Source organism: Gorilla gorilla, chromosome 3 (assembly GCF_029281585.2).
Source record: "Gorilla gorilla gorilla isolate KB3781 chromosome 3, NHGRI_mGorGor1-v2.1_pri, whole genome shotgun sequence".
Lineage (NCBI taxonomy): Eukaryota > Metazoa > Chordata > Mammalia > Primates > Hominidae > Gorilla > Gorilla gorilla.
In genome coordinates, this window is record NC_073227.2 from 105,098,050 (window position 1) to 105,118,726 (window position 20,677).

Genomic DNA, 20,677 nt, shown 5'->3' on the forward strand with positions numbered 1-20,677 from the left:
TAACAAACAAAAATAATTAAATGTAGTAATCTTAAAATAGCATGCTCAAAAAACTCAATAATTAAAAAATATTAAGTATGGTAAAATATATTTTAGTTAAGTATATTTAAAACCAAAGATCTATTTGTAAAGGCAAGTATGAGGCATAAAATCATAAAGGCTGGCTTCCTTGCAAATTTCTTACCCAAACCCTTCAAGTGATGTGTCAAATTCAACAAAAGCTGGAGTAACTGATGACCCATGAAGTCTGATGTCATGTGGGGTTGTCATGGAGACCAGACACTTCACCCTGGTCAGGGGTACAGTACTTCCTTCCGCAGATTTTACCAGGCTCTTGCTTATCCGGTAATGGTTATCTTCATGTAAGCTAAAAACATTATCAGTACCCAGACCTTCCAGAGATGTGATCATACTACCTGTAAGTCAAGGAAATCTCTTGGGAAAATGTCATATGGAATTTCAAAATAACTTTACGAGGCTGATTTATTTGTAAATACCACTTCAGTTTCAATAGACGATAATTTTCTTTTTAAGTGCCAAGATCATTATCCAGTTTTAATGTACATTTACTTTTCAACTTAATAGCATGCGTTTCCTTTTTTACTAAAGCAATATGCACACTGCAGAAATGTTGGAAACTAGAGTATAAATAAAAATAAACATCTCAAATAATTGTCATCAAAGCCACTGATACAATGTAATTTAATTACAAATCTCAGTTAATAGTTTACAAATCAGGAAATACTTTTATTTCATAAAACTATAATTTATTAATTCTCTTTTTAGGGAAAAGTAAACAATTTTAGAGCATTAAAATGAAAAGAAATAGGTCATCTTTATTATAAAACAAATTAGAGATAAACGGCAGAAACTTGCTTCTCCCATTTTTTCCCCATTATTAATTCTTTCCTTACAATTATTAGAACTAAATGCACAATCGTAAAAGTACTTTAAAGATTCCCATATTTATAAAAAGGGTAACAATTTCAAGAATAAAAAGACAAATTCTAAACAGATTGTCATTATCTCTCCAGGGACACATAACAAATGTAATGAAGAAAATATTCTCTCTCAAAATAAACTACATGAGTATAGGAAACTGTTTTCCTCCTAAATGTGCTGGATATTCAGGCAACTACAAAGATATTTCAAATATTCTCTTAGGGAAAGGAACTATTTTTGTTTCTACTCTTAGCAAAGGAAATCACAACTCAATTCTTATTTATTTATTTATTTATTTATTTATTTTTTGAGATGGAGTCTTGCTCTGTCACCCAGGCTGGAGTGCAGTGGCGCGATCTCGGCCCACTGCAAGCTCCGCCTCCCGGGTTCACGCCATTCTCCTGCCTCAGCCTCCCGAGTAGCTGGGACTACAGGCGCCCGCCACTGCGCCCGGCTAATTTTTTTTGTATTTTTTAGTAGAGACGGGGTTTCACCATGGTCTCGATCTCCTGACCTCGTGATCCACCCGTCTCGGCCTCCCAAAGTGCTGGGATTACAGGCGTGAGCCACCGCGCCGGGCCTGTTTCTCTATTTAAATAATAAACCCTTCTCTTTCTTTGCTTTCACAAACTTCTTGAAATAATATTCAGCCCCTACATGATTTTCATTCATAAAATAAATCAAAAAAGGGAATTTCAAAAGTCAACTTACTTCTCATTTCTGGTTCATAACTCAGTGAACTTGGTTTGTGGACCCTATATTGTTTTAGCAGTTTTTTGTCCCAGGCACCACAATTTAAAGGACTTGCCAAACGTAAAAACTCCCTAAGAAAGAGACAAAGCAAAGCTATTCCTTGATTGAGGTTATTATATAATTCATAAACCAAATATTCAGAAAAAGAATTTAATAAATTCCAACAGACTAATTACAATAAAAAAATGCAAAGTATAATAAAACAATATAGTGTTAGTTTTACATTTAATCACCATATAGCTATATATCTGACACATTTTTTACAATGTTTTTTAGACAGTTATTCCTTGATTGAGAATATTATAATTCATAAACCAAACATTTTCAAAAAAGGAATTTAATAAATTCCAAGACTAATTACAATACAAAAAATGCAAGTATAGTAAAACATACACAGTGTTAGTTTTACATCTAATTACCATATAGCTATATATCTGCTATACATTTTTATAAATTCATTTTTTAGAAGTTAATAATATTTAAGAAGAACCCCAACTCAAATATTTCTAAAACCAAACTCATCACCTTATATCCAAACCCAGGGCATTTCTTATGTTCTGCATCTCACTGAAATGTGTTTTTGTTCCTTCTTTCTTTAACTTTCCATATTCAGAAAATCAGAAAATCCTGCTATTTCTACTCATAAAAATATGGAATCTGCTCTTTTCTCTCATTCTTGCTGCTATCACCCAGACCATATTATTTTACTATTCCTAAAACAGAGTCTTAATTACCTCCTGTGACACCAATATTGCCCCAACTCAATCCATTCCTCACTATAGTCAGTATCTCACAGAATTTAAATCTACACAGTGTCACTCTATTGCTTAAGACTCTTCCATGGCTGTCCATTTCTTGTAGCTGAAAACACAAAACAGCTAGCATTCAGTACCATACATGAGATGATTTCTACTGTACTCTCCAGCTTCACTGCTCCCATCTTTCCCCCAATCATAAATTCTACTTAAGACATACGTAAAACTTCTGACTGCCTAAGAATGCTGTACTCCTTCTCTACCCTGGACCACCATATTTGTTTTTCTTGTTGGGGAAAAAATTCTTGCCCTTACTTTTTCACCTGATTAACTCTCTTCCATACTTTAGACTTTTTTATTTATCATCATTTTTTTGTGTGTGTGAGACAGGCTCTTGCTCTGTCACCCAGACTGGAGTGCAGTGGTGTGATCATAGCTCACTGCAATCTCAAACTCTTGGGCCCAAGAGATCCTTCGGCCTCAGTCTCCCAAGTAACAAGGACTACAGGCGCACGCCACCATGCTAGTTAAAAAAAAAAAAAAAATATATATATATATATATATATTTTTTTTTTTTTAGAAACAGGGTCTCACTATGTTATTCAGGCTTATTTCAAACTGCTGACCTCAAGTTATCCTCCTGCGTTGGCCTCCCAAAGTGTTGGGATTACAGGCATGAGCCACACTGCCTGGCCTCATACTTTATTTCATTAACTGTCATTTCCTCCAGGAAGCCTGCTTTGAGTCACACTTCCAAAAGTCTCTGCCCCTATATAAACTCTGTAACACTGCTATTACGAACTTAATAAACAACATTTTCATTTCCTGCTTATCTGCATGTATTCTTTACTAGACTACACATTTTTTAAGAGCATGAACCCTCCATAACCTGTCATTTATAACATCATGTTAAAAAAAAAAGTAGAATACCCCAAATTTTCAACTCCCTACAGCAGGAAACAAAAAAGGCTTACAAGTTAGGTTTGCCAGTTTTTCATGTAGAATGTTAGACACAATTAGTTTATAATCTATGGCTTTTAAGTAGCAAAGTACTTGTACCATCATTTGACTTCTTTTTTCTGAGAACTCACTAATTGTGAAAACTGAACATACCCAATGGTTGATTTTCATTGCTTATTCTATTTATCTAACTATGCAATATAAGTTATCTGGTAAAATAGTAGCATTAGGTATGGGACAATGCCTCTCTCTCTCTCTCTGTGTTTCTCTACTTTTAAAGTAGCAGATTACCAAAAAGGATCAGGGGAAAATCTCAATGCTATTTTCAAAACTTTAGGACGGTGAGTACAACTACAAGATAATGGATGAAGTGAGTAGGTCCATCTCACTCATCTTGGCATTATAAAGGCCGTGAACACAGCCTGATACAACACCATTTAACAAATGTTTACTGCATAAAAGTTTCTTAATCCACAATCAGTTTGGAGTCAGTTTTAAAAACTTACAAATAAATTTCAACCATTTTTAAGAAAGCTTCTAAAAGTTTTATAAAAGAGGAGTACTCTAATAATAAATTATGTAATGGCAGTGTTACAGAGTTTATATAGGGGCAGCCTACCCAGACTTTTGGAAGGGTGGCTCAAAGCAGGAGGCTTCCTGGAGGAAATGACAGATATATATGAATCATTCAAGAAATACACATATGTAAGTATATATTTCTTGAATGATTCACAAACTCTGATACATCCATACTATGGAACATTATTCAGTAATAAAAAGAAAAAACTACTGATACATGTAACAACTTGTGTGCAGCTCAAGAGCAATATGATTAGTGAAGAGACAATCTCAAAAGATCACATACTGTATAACTTCATTTATTTAACATTCTCAAAATCAGTGGTACCCAACCTTTTTGGCATCAGGGAGCAGTTTTGTGGAAGACAATTTTTTCACAGATGGATTGTGGGGGATGGTTTCAGAATGAAACTGTTCCACCTCAGATCATCAGGTATTAGATTAGTTAGATTCTCATAAGGAGTGCCCAACCTAGATCCCTTGCATGCACAGTTCACAATAGGGTTCACGCTCCTATGAGTATCTAATGCTACTGCTGATTTGACAGGAGGCAGAGCACAGGCGGTAATGCTGGCTCACCCACAGCTTACCTCCTGCTGTGCGGCCCAGTTCCTAACAGGACATGGACCAGTACTGGTCCACGGCTAGGGGGTTTGAGACCCCTGCTCATAACGACAAAACTATGGAGATGGAGAACAGATCAGTGATTTCCATGGGCCAACGATGTTGGGGTTAGGGGAGTGGGTATGACAATAAAGGTAGCACTAGAGAAATCTTTGTGACATCGTAATTGTGTGGTGGTTACATGAATCTACACATGATACAATAACAGATAATTGTATGTGCACATGAATACATCATACCAATATCAATTTCTTGGTTTGGATACTGTAGTATAGTTATGTAAGGTGTAACTACTGGAGGAAAATGGGCAAAGAGCACAGGAAAACTCTTGGATCTATATTCACAACTTATGGTGAATCTATTATTTCAAAATTAAAAAGTTAAAAAGTATTTCTTTAAAAACTTATATATGAAAAGTTATTAAATATAAAGTAAACGCATGACTTCATTTTTAAAGGAAAGTGAGAGCTTGCTAGATTCAAATGAAAGAAATAACTGATGGACAGAAACACTAAATGATTACTAATAACTAGATTTATTTGTTTCTAAGTGCCATATTTTGAGTATTTTGTCCATTTTTGTTATATTTTGCCCATAGATAACTGAATATATGTCCATTAAGGCAGGAATTCTGGAATCATAAGGACTCTAGAAACTGACATTACTAATTGTGGACTATTTGAGTATGAAAGAGAACTTACCTCAACACCATGGGTTCCAGGGCCTGAGAGGCTAATCGTTCAAACATCCGCTGCAGGGGCGGGTGCAGTGAGTGGTCCTCATCAGCCAATGCAGCACTGCACCTCTGCAGCAGTCGTGCATGAAGACCAGCTTCACACATGACTTGCTGGTTCCTTTCTGTGTGCACCAGGGATTGTAAAATATTTGCCACGGCAAGTTGAAGATCCAAAGCATGCTAAAATCAACAAGGAAATCCACACAGTCAGGTCATTCTTAGTGAGAAAGATGACAATTCTTTTCACATGAAGCATACCTTTTTTATTTTTTTTTTTTTGAGATGGAGTTTCGCTCTTGTTGTCCAGGCTGGAGTGCAATGGTGTGATCTCGCCTCACTGCAACCTCTGCCTCGCAGGTTCAAGTGATTCTCCTGCCACAGCCTCCCAAGTAACTGGGATAACAGGCGCCCACCACCACGCCCAGTTAACTTTTGTATTTTTAGTAGAGACAGGGTTTCACCATGTTGGCTAGGCTGGTCTCAAACTCCTGACCTCAGGTGATCCACCTGCCTCAGTCTCCCAAGTGTCAGGATTACAGGCGTGAGCCACCGCACCCGGCAGAAGCATACTTTTTTTTTTTTTTTTTGAGACAGAGTCTTGCTCTGTCACCCAGGTTGGAGTGCAATGGTGTGATCTCGGCTCTCGGCTCACTGCAACCTCCGCCTCCTGGGTTCAAGCAATTCTCCTGCCTCAGTCCGCTGAGTAGCTCGGACTACAGGTGCCTGCCACCATGCCAGGCTAATTTTTTGCATTTTTTGTATTTTTAGTAGAGGCAGAGTTTCACTGTGTTAGCCAGGATGGTCTTGATCTCCTGACCTCGTGATACACCCGCCTCAGCCTCCCAAAGTGCTGGGATTACAGGCGTGAGCCACCGCGCCTGGCCAGAAGCATACCTTTTAATATGAAGTCTCTATATGCTTCCAAATACATTCAGATAAATTAAGTAACTTGCTTAGAGCAATATAGCAATTCCAGAACAGGTTAGGCAAACATGTCCTATTTTAATTTGCTAGAAGTACAGGCAGCTGGACTCTATTCTCTTCCAAGCCTTTTGTATTACATGACTATATGACTAAAAGTAGTTCTATTTTTATAGAAATAGCAGGGATAAAATCTTCTTAATGGTGGGCAGATAACTAGTTTAAAGGAAAGCCTATTGTTTACATCTGTGACACTTTAGGCCTTAGAGGCTATATAACATTTTAATAAAAATCATCGCCCAAACTCCAATTCACTCAAACTCTTGAGTGCAACAAGTCAAAACAGACAAATAGCCTCAATGTAGTATCTTCAGTCATTTTTCCTTCTGTATTATTCGTTAGCAATGTCCACTGCTGAGCAGGATTTACAAGGAGAAACAGAATTATTCTAGCACCAGAAGAAGCCACCTTGGTTGTCTTTGTAATGAATGAATTAGATTCTAAAACATACATATCTACCATTTATCATGAAAGGTAACACTCAAATAAAAAAATCCTTTTTTTCCCCCTTCAGCTACTTTAGTATGTAATATTAACTTTCTTCCTCAACCCCCTAGCTCATATAATCATACTCACATCCTTTCATTCATTTCATTACAGACGGGAAGGAACTAACATATTCAAGCTTACTTCTGGCTGTGTCACTGACCCAACAGAGGCCAGTAGGTCCAGCATGGCAAGCATGGCTCCAGGATGAATGATGACTGCATCAGAACTCTGGAGAGATGAAGTTGTCACATGTAGTTTCAGGTCGGCAACATTTTTAGGAGGGTAAATAGGGGGAGTTGAAACAGAATGATATGCATGCCTATAAAAAAAGAAAGAGTAAATATGGTATTGAATTCCAATCACATTCTCTTCCTCTTCAGTTACTTTCATCCACTGATAACCAAAAAGCCTTGTTAGAAAACACCTTAAGGTTGGGATAGAAAAAAAGGAATATATTATCAACTCGAGTTGATATGTGTGTGTGTCCGCACGTGTGTGGGTGGGTGTGTGCAGACCATGTAACTATCCATTATTCATAGCCTTTATATGATTTTTACCTTTACTGATTTACTATATGGATTGTTTGATTAAAAAATGACACCTGTACCAGAAGATGTAAAGAACAGGTACAATCACAGTGATTCAAAGCTCTAGAAGATGACAGTTCCAATAATACGTGATGAGAGATCAAATTAAATTAATTCCCTCAGTGAGATTTTATCTTTTGAATTACCTATATGTGTTTTAACCTTTCCTTAGTGCATGAGTAACACAATCAACAACTAACTGGGTCAACTGAGTCAGGGTTGTCTCAGAGTCTAAGCTATCCAAGAATAAATATATTTGGCATTGTGGGAGTTTTTCTTTAGCTTATTTGGAACTACTTTCATCTTCTGCATCTATCCTCACTATCACTGAAAATATTCATTGCAACTTTTAAAAACTTGAAAGCAATTTACAGAAAAAGTTTCTATGAATTAGAAAGCCCAGCCATGTCCTGAATGTACACATTTCTTCTCATCAATGATCTCTACTTTCTATTTCATACTACTCATCTACAATTCATGAATTTTGCACATTTTGCATCTTGGCACTAAGAAACAGATGCTTGTGGCTTCAGCCTATGGGAACTCTTTGTTCCAATGAGTTGGTCTCAGCATAATTTGCCTAATGCTGAGCTCTGTCACAGAGAGCAATGCAGTTTTAGCTCTCTGGGACAAGAGCAGCTTGGGAAACAGATGCTTTACGTCAGTGATTTAGTAGCAAAGAATTGGCACTGCCATGGTTTAAAAAAAATACCGTTCTCTTTTTAACAGGGATTCTAGGAAAATGTTCCGCTTTACTTATAAAAAGGCACATAGGCTCTCCTAGTTTATTTAAAAGGCAGCATGTCCTTTACCCATTCATGTTTTCACTCCCTGTATTCTGCCATTTTTCATTCAAAAAGATTTAATTTCTAAACTTACTAAGAAAAATATTCAAAATGTGTATTACCAACAGTTATCCTCCTCCTATATTGCTCCCTTTATTCTTTTAAATATTTTGATCCATCTAGAAAAAAGATTCATAATTTATCTAGCATGTATCAGAAATAACCACTGAATTCCAAAATTTCATTGAACATGTTTTCATTGCATATACACACATACGCATAGATTCTAATTGTCTTATTTTAGTTATAGGCCTTCCAAAATCATTTCTAAATTGACAGATTTGATGAGATTTGGATTTAAATTATTGATACACTCAGGAAGAAATCTTTACATCTTTGGACACTGAACTCTTTACTAACACAGGTTGAGTACCCCTAATCCAAAAATCTGAAATCTGAAATGCTCCAAAATCCAAAACTTTTTAAGCACCCACATGACGCCACAAGTAGAAAATTTCACATCTGACCTTATATGATGGATCAGAGTCAAAACACAGTCAAAACTTTGTTTCATGTACAAAATTATTAAAAATATTACATAAAATTATCTTCTGGCTACTTGTATAAGATGTATATGCAACATAAGTAAATTATGTGTCTGGACTTGGGTCCGACACTCAAGATATCTCATTATATATATTGCAAATATTACAAAATCCAAAAAACTGGAAATTAAAACAATTCTGGTCCCAAGTATTTTGGATAAGAAATACTCAACCTGTATATAATTATTACAGTAGTACTTTTTTAATCTTACATAAGAAAGCAATATTCTGAAAAAGGAATTACATTCATTGTTTTCAAACCAGAAAAATATTGCAAACATTGCTGATATCTAAAACACGGTATTTATTAACTAAAATTAGGTGTATTACAACAGGCATTATACAAAATTAATTCTGATTAAATCACCTAGGTATCACCACAGGTATCACTTTTTAAATTTTGGAATTATGGTAAGCTTATTAAATGGTTAATTCCCAAGCAAGAACTAACCATTTGCAAAGATAGGATAAAATTACATTTCATAATTTGGTTGCTATTTAATATTTTGACCTAAATTCTCATATATATTTAAGATTCATCTACCTCTTTTGGGAATACATAATATTTAAATTCTGAATCTGCTTTGCTTAACTTATCATCAGGTGTGTAGAGGCACTAAGTAATGGATCCCATGTTTGAAGAATAACAAGTACTTGCCACCTTTTGTTCCATTGCAGTTATATTCTGTAGAGTTCTGATTATTATTTTGTATTCACTTCTTCTAACTCTGATTGAACACTGTTCAGCTATAATTCTGTTCTATTATTCCTTCTGAATAATCAACAATGAAAAAGGTTTTGAGTTTCAGTTTTCCAAATATAAAGTCAGCTAGTTCATTTTCCCCCAATCCTTAAAATAATTAGAGAAGAATTTCCTGGATACTACATGTCAGACAAGTATCGCAAGCTCAAAACGTCCTTAGCATCTGAGAGTGTTCCACAAGCCATAAAAACACAGTCAAATTTTGGTTTCTCCTTTTGCCAACAAAACAGTATGTTTTGCTACAAGAAAAAGATGTCTATAAGCTGATGTAATTTGTTAAGAGGTTCTAGAAATAGTGTGACTTAAATTCTAATTTCAAGTCACTAGACTTGAATTTGTGAAGTAAAAAACATAATATTCTTTACTAGCTTATGATTCTTACCACTGAGCAAAATGTATGCCAGCTGAATAGAATGGCAACCTGAAAATGTCAACAATCATCTTAGTATTAGCATGAACAGTATCAGCGGCTTTCTGTCCTTGGGGTAATGTCAACTTGTAAGACTCATGGAGAATTCACACGGATTAGGGCTCAATCAACTAGCTATACTGATTTAGTGACAGTTTTCCCTTAAGTCAAAGACCTGGTTATCTCTACATGGAGCTACACTGTAAATGATGACAATATGTTTTTGATTTAAGGCCATAAGTAACTCTTTAAGAATAAAAAGAAAATGCTGTTTTCCCTTTGTCAAATTACCATTTCAATAAATAGAAAGTTCTGATGTATTTTTGGAAATGGAGTCTCGCTCTGTAGTCCAGGCTGGAGTGCAGTGCGGTGATCTCGGCTCACTGCAACCTCCACCTCCTTCGTTCATGCAGTTCTCCTGACTCAGCTCCTGAGTAGCTGGGATTACAGGTGCACGATGCCATGCCCGGCCAATTTTTTTTTTGTATTTTAGTAGAGATGGGGTTTCACCGTGTTGCCAGGCTAGTCCTAAACTCCTGACCTCAGGCAATCCACCCGCCTTGGCCTCCCAAAGTGCTAGGATTACAGGTGTGAGCCACCGCACCTGGCCCTGATGTATTTTTTTAAGTATCCTTTTAATCTGTGTATTTTTATTTTGTGGCATTTGGTTAATACTTAAAAAGGACTAAATGTTTTTAAACAGCAAATTTTAAGGCTTTACTCATTTATGATATAATCACCATATTTTTAAATTGTGATTTTTAGTAATTTAAACTACTAATTGAAATTATTTCTCTAATATTCAATAATTCCTTGGGCTCATGAACAAACACAAATTTTCAAACACACACATTTTTTACCTCGACCATTTTAGCAACAGAAAAATACACGATATCAACTCAAATTTATCTAGTTTATCATTCCTTGAATTAGGAACAGCTTTTTTAAAAAAAGAAATTGCAGTTTTTAAGCACAAATATACTGAACAATCCTATATTCATTTAAGACTATTCTGAACCATGCCATAGTTTGTTGTGCAAAGTAAGCTATAAGTGTAAATTTAAGAGAAAAATGAAATTACATCTTTTCATATACCTAATATTACTATGCAAATATGTTGAAATACTGAATCCGTAACAAATACTTTTGATGTACTAACTCCAACTATCTTCAAGTTTCAAAATCTGAACAACAGTAATAAGATTAAAACAACAATATAGCAGAACCTTGGGATTCATTTTTTAAAAGCCGCAATGAAAGAATATTAATGTAAGAGTTAAGGACTTATTTTTGGTTATGAGGAAAACAGGAGAAGTAATGAAGTATTTGGGGCCAACTGCAGACCATGATCATTTTATGTGCAGGTTGCATCAATCAACTGTAGTTTTTAAAAAATTGAGTAGAATTTTTTTAAAGGTAGTTTTAAAAAGATCAACTAGATCAGCTTAGAGATTTACAGAGCACTGATCAAAGTAAGCATTGGGGTGGGTTTTTTACTAACTTTTTCAAAGCTTAGCTGTGAGCATTTTTCATAACAGCAACATACTTCAGTTGGTTGAATCTGATGGAGAAAATACACAGTTCCTTTCAGTGCTATGAAATTCATTTTGGAATAACAGTAAAAACCAAAGAATGATCCCAACGTTTAAGGTAAAAAATAAAAAAAAAAAAAGAAAAAGAAAAAAAGTGGAAAAGTATTCTACTTAGAGACATTAAGTCCACATTTCTAACTTATTTTTAATAAAAGACATGTTTTTTCTATAACAAAAATGTGTAGTTTAGTTATGAAAATAGTTGGATGACAAAATTATATATGTCCTTCATAGTTTCATAGCATCAACACATTTTACTCTCATGAAAAATTGATATCTTTAAAATCTAAAAACACCCCCCAAAACCCCAAAAGTAAAAACAAAACAAAACAAAAAAAACTGAAATCACAAAACACAATCAACATGTTAACATAAATAAGCACAGAAAAAAAGAAACCCCACACAAATAGAGACTGACTTCTCTTATATGATCAGTACCTTTTCCTGGACAAAGCTGGTGTACCCCAAGGAGAGGGGAGAGAAGACTCACTTGTCAGGCAAGGAGGGATCTGTTCTGCACGACTACAGACAACAAAACAGACAGGGTGGTTTAGAGAGGTTAGAAGAAGAGAACACCAGGTTGGCAGTTGGTTAGTTTCACAAGAAATGCCAGTAAAAGTTTAATAAGGAACATCTTCCATATTCAGCAGGAACAAGGAACAAGACTACAACACAAGCACTGAATGAAACAGAAAAGCATGCTCACGGCAGATGCTTATTCCATTCATGTTAACATTTAACACATCTGTTAAACAGGGTGCTCTAAGCCCTATTTTTGACAGTGACTAAAAATGATGTATTCTAACTAGGATAAGTAGAAATCAAGGGAAAAGAGGTTGAATCTGAATACACAAATTTATATAGCTCATTCCTAGAACACTACACTGCCCTGTGTTTTTGATAAATTAACTATACATATGCATTTATTTCAAGATAGGGAAAAGCAGTTGTTTAATGATTTTTTTTTTTTACAATTGTTGTCATAGCTGTTTGGATTTTTAAATGTAAATACTGAGGACTAAGAAATCTTGTTAAGAAGCAGGAAATATCTCAGTTGATACTTCAAAGCAGATATTCCACAGAAAAGGACACAAAACCTATTACAAGCTCTATCCAATGGAGTTACATGATCTATTGATGAGGGAAGTTCATTTATTTTATGTAGTAAAACTATGGTAAGTTAAAAGCGATAACGCTTGGGGCATAAATTAGAAGTATTATTTTCAAAGTGACATCTTCATTGAAAACACAGTTGAAGCACTGAAAATAAGTGATCTAGATGAAGTGGCTCTCCTACAATCTGCCTGAGAACCCTGGATTCCCCCATTGTAGAATGTGTCACGCTATATGTAATTGTTTATTTATGTGTCTATATTTTAGCTAAAAGATAGCAAGGACCAAGACAGCCCTGTGTAGAGCTGAATCCTCAATGCCTAGCACAGTGACTTGGCATGCAGCAGGTTTTTGTTAAGTACTTATTTCATGAAGGAATGAGTAAATATTGAGTCTGATGGCCTCTTGAACTTGACGGTTCAAGACACTGACACCTCTCTTTGGGAACTATATCATTTTTTGAGGAGTATGATATGTGGAGAATGATGGAGCATGTGTCTGGAAATAAGAATAATCATAATGATGTTCTATTGATAACACATATCAATAAGTCCAGATGCACCTTTTGAAGCTAAAAAGAAAAAAGACAATAGTAAACACTATCATTAAAGGAAAATTCATAGAAACTGTTCCAATAACTGCAATGAGAACTAATTGAACCTGAATTTACAAATAGTACACAGGCTTCCATGCTAAAAAAAAAAAAACAATACCAGAGCAAGAGTAATATTCAAAAATAAAGTGATACACCTCAAACAAATAGGAGAAGAGTCATCTGTTTTCATATTCTTTTGGATTAACTCATAATTCAAGTCTTAATGTTGAAGTCATGCTTAGTATACCCCCTTTAATTCAGAGGACAGAGCAGAGCCATACCTGTCAAAAGAATCTGTGGCTACTTTGTAAAGATAAATAAAAAGTTTACTGCAGTGCCGTAACGTGGGTGACACTGATTCTATCGAGATTACATCTTCCTCTAAAAGTCTTTGAAATGGTTGTATATTTGAGGGGAAGACATTCATGGCGCTTATTTTTCTTAGGTCTGAGAAGCAGCCAAGAAATCGAACAGCATCTGCCAACTTCTCATACTGAATCTCTGTTTTGAAGAAATGAGAGTTGGCTGGCTCATAGCGCATTGCTGCAGTCAACGTGCAGAACACAGTGTGAAGAAGTTCAAACACTTGATTCTGGTTCACTTTCTCCCAGCCATTCTTGGGTGGACAGCTCAAAGATCTTTCCATAGCAACGAGCAAGGATGTAATGTACACAAATCCTCCAACTTTCCTAAAAACTGTTCTTGAACGATGGCTTTCTCGAAGGACCGACAGGAGGGCCTACAGGAGACAAAAGAAAAAAACAAATGAAAATACACATAATTCAAAAAAAAAAAAACACTATGCATTTATATGGAGGTTGTACATTCTGTGAATCTGACATGTTTTTATCATTTACCCAATAAACGGTCCTATAAGGCATATCATATAGTTTGCTAATTTAAAAAAGCCACATTAAATGCTGAAGGTAATTTTAGGAAACACTATCACATATTTCTTTGATAGAATAAAGCTACATCCAAATATTGGCTGAAAAGCTTTTCCAGAGTCTTTAACTGATTATGACATCAATGAATTCAGTGACTTCACAAAGTAAGTAAAATATATCTTCTTAGTCTAGTTTTACACAATCATGAAAACTTATGACTGTGTGTATATAAACTGATTAATTCTAGAAGGGATCACAGAGATGGTCAGAGCAGCCAAGATCTGAGGTCTTTTGTCTTACATAAAGTGACCATATTCATGCTTTAGAAAGCGGATTCACTTTAGAAGACTTATTAAACATTCTCTTTTGCAAAATGAACTGAAGCCTAAGGGTTGAAAGTATGGCTTTTCCCAAAACAGCTGTAAGCTTTAAAAAAGAAAACGTGAAGTAAATAAGTAAATCAAACATTTACTTTCTGAACTGTCATAATTTTAACTTAGCTTATGATTTTTTTTTTTTAAAACAAAAACAGAGTCATGCTCTATCACCCAGCTTGGAGTGCTATGGCGTGATCTTGGCTCACTGCAACCTCTACCTCCTGGGTTCAAGCAATTCTCATGCCTCAGCCTCCTGAGTAGCTGGGATTACAGGCACGCACCACTATGCCCAGTTAATTTTTTGTATTTTTAGTAGAGATGGGGTTTCACCATATTGGCCAGGCTAGTCTCAAACTCCTAGTCTTAAGTGATCCACCCACCTCTGCCTCTCAAAGTGCTGGGATTATAGGCGTGAGCCACCACCCTGGCCAGCTTATGATTTTAAAAAACACATTACAAAATCACCTAATATTTTATCAGGAACTTGCTATGTACTAGGCACTCTAGGTGCTTTTATGCACTAGCTTATTTAATCCTTTCAACAATCCTATGGGTAAGGTACTATTATTATTTCCACTTTATCGATAAGGAATTGAGGCCCAATGTGGTAAAATAACTCTCCAAAGACTATACAATTTATAAAATGGTAAAGGTAGAATTTAAACCTAGGCAGTCTAATTACCCTACTCCTGCACTTAATCATGACATTATACCCCAAACAGCAAGCTGAAATCTTTTTTATGGATACAGTGGGCTCCTTTGCCCTCTGTTTCATTAATTGTAGCACAATGGGTATCTACTATTACTTAAGATATAATTTCTAATCTGTCCAATCATCGCATTTGAAAAAGTCATTTTTTTAAAAGATCTCACACATTTCTAATGGTATCTGAAGAATGAAAAGGCTACATACAGGTTGAATATCCATTATTTAAAGTGTTTGGCACCAGAAAAGTTTCGGATTTTGGAATATTTGCACATATACAGTAAGTTATCTAAACACAAAATTCATGTATGTTTCATATATACCTTATACACATAGCCTGAAGGTAATTTTATACAATATTTTAAATAATTTTGCTCATGCAACTTTACCATCACATGAGGTCAGGTGTGGAATTTTCCACTTGTCAGCACTCAAAAAGATTGCAGCATTTTGAATTTCAGGTTTTTGGATGAGGGATGCTCAACCTGTATTAATATATTAGTCACCTTTTGACATATACTGCTTCAGAAGTTATGAAGATTTCATTGTTCATACCTATTCCTTAATATTTTAAAAGACAGAAAATATGCAATCTGTATGTAAATAAAATATAAAAACAATGTTTCTTCCAGTAGTCTTCAATCAATAAATTTACATTTTAGTATCTGGTAACAATATAGTTAGTTTCCCTATCTTGTCAAATTTAATAAACTATATGAATACTTAAAATATCTCATATTAACAAAAGACTTAACACACACGTATGCGCACGCACGCGCACACACACACATACACTCCTTATAACACAGGCTGAAGATGGCTGAACTCAGGATGCTTGGGGTCATATTCTGACTCCAACATTAAAAAGTATTTAACCATCCCAGTTACTTAACCTTTCTGTGTCACAGTTCCCTCTTACGTAAAATGGAAACAACAATAACTAACCTCAAAGGAAATACATGTAAAAACCCTTAGAGAAGTGCCCGGCATATAAGCCTATCACTATCATCAATTTTCAAAAACATACTGGGAGAAAAATATGACAAGTATTATTTTATAGATGAGGAGGGGTGAGTTCAAAGTTAAAGTAACATGTACGAAATGCTATCACTGGTTAGAATTATGACTGAGGTTAGAAAAACTGCTGCTTATGAATCCTTAGTCCAATAATTTATATTATGTACTTCTGGACAGGCCCACCTCCTACTTCCTCAAAACTGGTATCTGTTGTTGCTCTGACATTATCCCAAGCACAATCTCAGTATTCGAAAAATTTCAAATACCATGAATAATGTAACTTCCCACTTACATCAATAAATGATGACAAGTAGCAAACACCAAAGCTGCAATGAGATCTGGAGGCTGCTTGGTTAATTAGACAAAATCAGCTATATATTACTTATATTTGCATAAATACAATTCATACAATTCAAATTTGTGCATCAGGAGAATTTCCATGACATGTCATGGAATGTCAGGTTTGTGTATAAATAATTACAAATTAAATGACATAGGTCTGTGGTATACGTCAGTTGAATGGAGGCACTATGTAATTACAAATTAAATGACATAGGTCTGTGGTATATGTCAGTTGAATGGAGGCACTAAGAAGCAATTCTGAATGAAGTAAAAATGGAAATTGAAACTGAGAACCCAAATTTTCCCTATTGGCTCTCAACGCTACTTTTTCCCTTCAAAGCAGAATGCCAGAGCTAGCTCATACCGGCTCTCAAGAGGTCAAGTGCCGTATTTTCAGGAATTTTGTAAGTCAGTTGTTAAACATACAATCATAATTAAAAATTAAGTAACAAATTTACAACTAAGTATTTTACAGACAAAATACTCAAAACTCATCAGTTTCTAATTATTTTCTGAATTTTACTATTATCTGTGCTTTTACGTTTCTGCATGAGGAAATGCTATATAATGGTGTACTACTGTGCAACTCTTTCCAGTCCACATTCAGTGGCACATTAGTTGACTGAATAGGCCACAATGTGAGTATTTATACCCTGGAAATCAGTAAATGCAAAATATCATGACCCTCTCCTGCCCTCTTCCAGCCTGAGAATCAGTTACTAACATTAACCAGAACACTGCCTCAAAATTACGGGTCAGCCAATTACTTCTTGTTGGCTTTACTTACCAATATTTAAAAAATCCAATTAATAAGGTACCAAAAGAGGAGAAAATGGTATGTTAAAAAAAAGTTGGCAACCTTAGCATCTTTTGAAGCCATCTATATTCTCCCAACAATTCCTTCAAATATAAAATGTTCTTCAAATATCGACACTCATGTGGATATCCTTTTTGTCTAACAGATAAATTGTGGTGAGATTAATCTTGCTTTTAAGATGCATATTCAAAATTGTCATTATACACCATCAAAACATGATGAAATATATGACAGCATAAGGAAAGAAATGCTATTTTTTCATTACCAATGAAATTTAATTGAATAAAAGTAAAAGAAAATAGAAGTAATAACTACTAATGTCTGTGGCTGGAATGGGGTATGTAGGAAACTAGTATATGCCACCCCAAAATACGCCACTATGGCATAAGGATTATTTTCAGTTGAAGGCAATTGGGAAGAAGTAGATATAAGAAAACTCTCTGCCATCCCCTATTTGATGAAGTCAGACCCTTCCCAGCCTGGAGACAGCAAAGAAATGCACACAACAAACTACCAACTATTCTTTATCTACCATTTATTTGCCTTCCCACAAGTTGATATCTCTAGAGTCCTTTTCCTTTATGTCATCATTTCTCTAAAAATGTACTGTTCTTTGCGGAGAATGCTATGCAGTGGTCCCCCTTCTCTGCAGTTTTGCTTTCCTTCGTTTTAGTTACCTGTGCTCAAACTTGGCCTGAAAATATTGAATGAAAAATACCAGAAACAACAATTCAAAAGTCTTAAATTGTGTATCGTTCAGAGTAACATGATGAAATCTCACACTGCCCCACACCACGGTGACTCATTCCTGTGTCCAGTGTACATATGCTGCAAAAGCCACCTGTCTGTTAGTCACTGAGCAGAGTCTCGGTTATCAGAGCAACTGGGGAGGTTTCCCAGTCCCTGTGTTCAAGTAACCCTTATTTTACTTAATAGTGGTCCCAAAGCACAAGAGTAGTGACACTGGCATATTGTTATAATTATTCTATCTTATTATTGGTTATTGTTGTTAATCTCTTACTGTGCCTGATTTATAAATTAAATGTTATCACAGGTATGAATATACACAGGAAAAAAACATAGTATATATAGCATTCCGTACTATCTGCAGTTTCAGACATTTCTGGGGGGTCTTAGAATGTATTCCTCTGAAGATATGGTGGGACTACCATACAAAATGGAGTTCTAAGCCACCTCTTTGAGAATTAGTTATCTTTCCCTGGTTGTTTCCCATGCACATATGAGGTAGACATGTTAATAAACTTGTTTGTTTTTCTCTTGTTAATTTGTCTTTTGTAACACTGGTCTGTCCTAGTTAAGAACTCAGCAGGTAGAGGAAAAATAATGTTTTTCTCATCCACAGGTGAGAGTACTAGTAGAGGAAGTGAAAGGAGATGGAGATCGGGTCACAAGCGCCTTGGAAGCAAGGTTAAACACACTGGTTTGTCTGTTATTATTTTAATGTCATTTTAGACTTGAAGAAAAACTGCATAAATAGTTCAAAGAATTCACAGATGTCCTTCATTCAGATTCTTGAAAAATTACCATTTTACTTAATTTCTCTCTTTCTCCCCTTCCCTTTTCCCCTAAAAGCTTCAGTGTTTTTCAAAAAAAGGAATCCTCTTACTACTCACAGTACAATGCTCAAAATCAGAGAACTAACGTTCAAACAATACAATTATTTTATCTACAGACCTTGTGTTTTTTCCAAATCCCAATAATATCCTCCATAGCAAAGGAAAATTCAAGTTCACGTACTATATTCAGTAGTCATTTCAACCTCTACTTTTTGGAACAGTTCCTATGTCATTTTTAATTTCATTTCATCTCATTTTTCTAAGAGTTTAGGCCAATTATTTCATAGAAAGTCCTCCAATTAGGATTTATCTGATGTTTTCGAATAATCAGATTAATATTATATACTTTTGGGAGGAAAAAGTACAAAAATGAGCTGAATTTTTCTCAGTGCTTCCTATCAGGAGGTGTATGCTGTTCATCTGTCCATCACTGGCAAAGTTAATGCTGATCATTTAGTTAAGGTAGGGTCCATTGTAAAGCTAGTATTTTAGCACTCGAAATTAAGAAATATCTTTTAAGGATAAAATTTAAGAGTACGCAAAAATCCTTTCACTTCTAAAACTTTCATCTACTATCTTTAGTAGCCAGTGATGAATTTTACTTGAATCAATTATTACTATGATAGCTCATAAATTGTGATTTTCTTTGACTTTTGACTATAAATAAGAGTTTTTCCTCTTCTCTATTTGTTTGATTGTACTTACTTAATTGCTTATTTTCTTTGATCTCTTCTTTACTTTTTCAAGGCTAACTGAAATGTTTTAGGCTCATTTTGTTTCTTTCTCTGCCCTCGTCCTGGAATCAAGGAGGCCTGAATCCTTATAATGGAAAATTGTATTTAGAAACCTTGCATCAATCAATAAATTAAAGAACATGAATTTTAATGGACTTCTTTCACTTTACTCAGATATTATTTAAATACAAGAGCAGGTTTTTAGTCACAAAAAGAGAAGGCTATGTCTCTTTTTATTAAAACAACTATTATTTACAGCACATAAGTTGAAAGCACAGCTTTACAAAGAGACTACATGGGTTCAGATCTAGCCTCCTCTACCGACTAGACAGACATATAGAACTTGGGAAAATATTTCAACCAGTCTGTGTTTCAGTTTACAGTAGGTAAAGCAGGGACACTAATAGTATTTATTTTTATCATAAGGATTAAATAAGTAGATGCACATAAATGCATACAACAGCACTAATACAAAGCAGTCAATAAATGTTAGCTACTTTTATATCTGGAACTTGGAAATTTTTAAAATATATCATTTAATATTTAATAGTCTTTACTTTTCCATTACGCCTTACTTGCATTACTAAATTCACTTCTAAATGAAAGTGAAACATTCGATTATAGTTTGATTCTAAAAATTTCTTACATATCATTTCTTACAATATCAATAACTTCAGTAATATGAGAGAATGTGAGTGTATAAATCTGTATAAAACAATGGTGCTGTGGAAATAAAACGGGTATTGAAATCTGGGGGTCGGTTCTACTAATTAAAAGTCACTTAAGTGAACAAAATCCATGTTATATGATTTCTCTAAACCTAAGTTTTCTCATCTGCAAAACAGGGTGCTACTTAATTTATAGTACTACTAAGTAGTAAATGATAAAAGCATATGTATAACTCCTGGTATATTGTTTGATATCTACTAGAATATCCATTACTTACATACAT

At 34.9% G+C, this 20,677-nt stretch overlaps 1 protein-coding gene across 10 annotated transcripts in view; it reads right to left on the reverse strand.

Moving 5' to 3' along the window:
• WDFY3 (WD repeat and FYVE domain containing 3) overlaps positions 1 to 20,677 on the reverse strand; it is a 295,582-nt gene that overhangs the window by 125,360 nt on the left and 149,545 nt on the right. For 9 of the 10 annotated variants that reach the window (XM_055384561.2, XM_055384567.2, XM_055384568.2 and 6 more), the window contains 6 exons: positions 13,550 to 14,007; positions 11,999 to 12,082; positions 6,961 to 7,138; positions 5,315 to 5,529; positions 1,654 to 1,766; positions 185 to 416 (listed from right to left, as the gene is read on the reverse strand). In XM_055384561.2, the coding sequence (XP_055240536.1) occupies positions 185 to 416; positions 1,654 to 1,766; positions 5,315 to 5,529; positions 6,961 to 7,138; positions 11,999 to 12,082; positions 13,550 to 14,007 (1,280 nt within the window). The remainder of the gene's footprint in view (positions 1 to 184; positions 417 to 1,653; positions 1,767 to 5,314; positions 5,530 to 6,960; positions 7,139 to 11,998; positions 12,083 to 13,549; positions 14,008 to 20,677) is intronic. The other variant, XM_055384570.2, reaches the window with a different exon arrangement.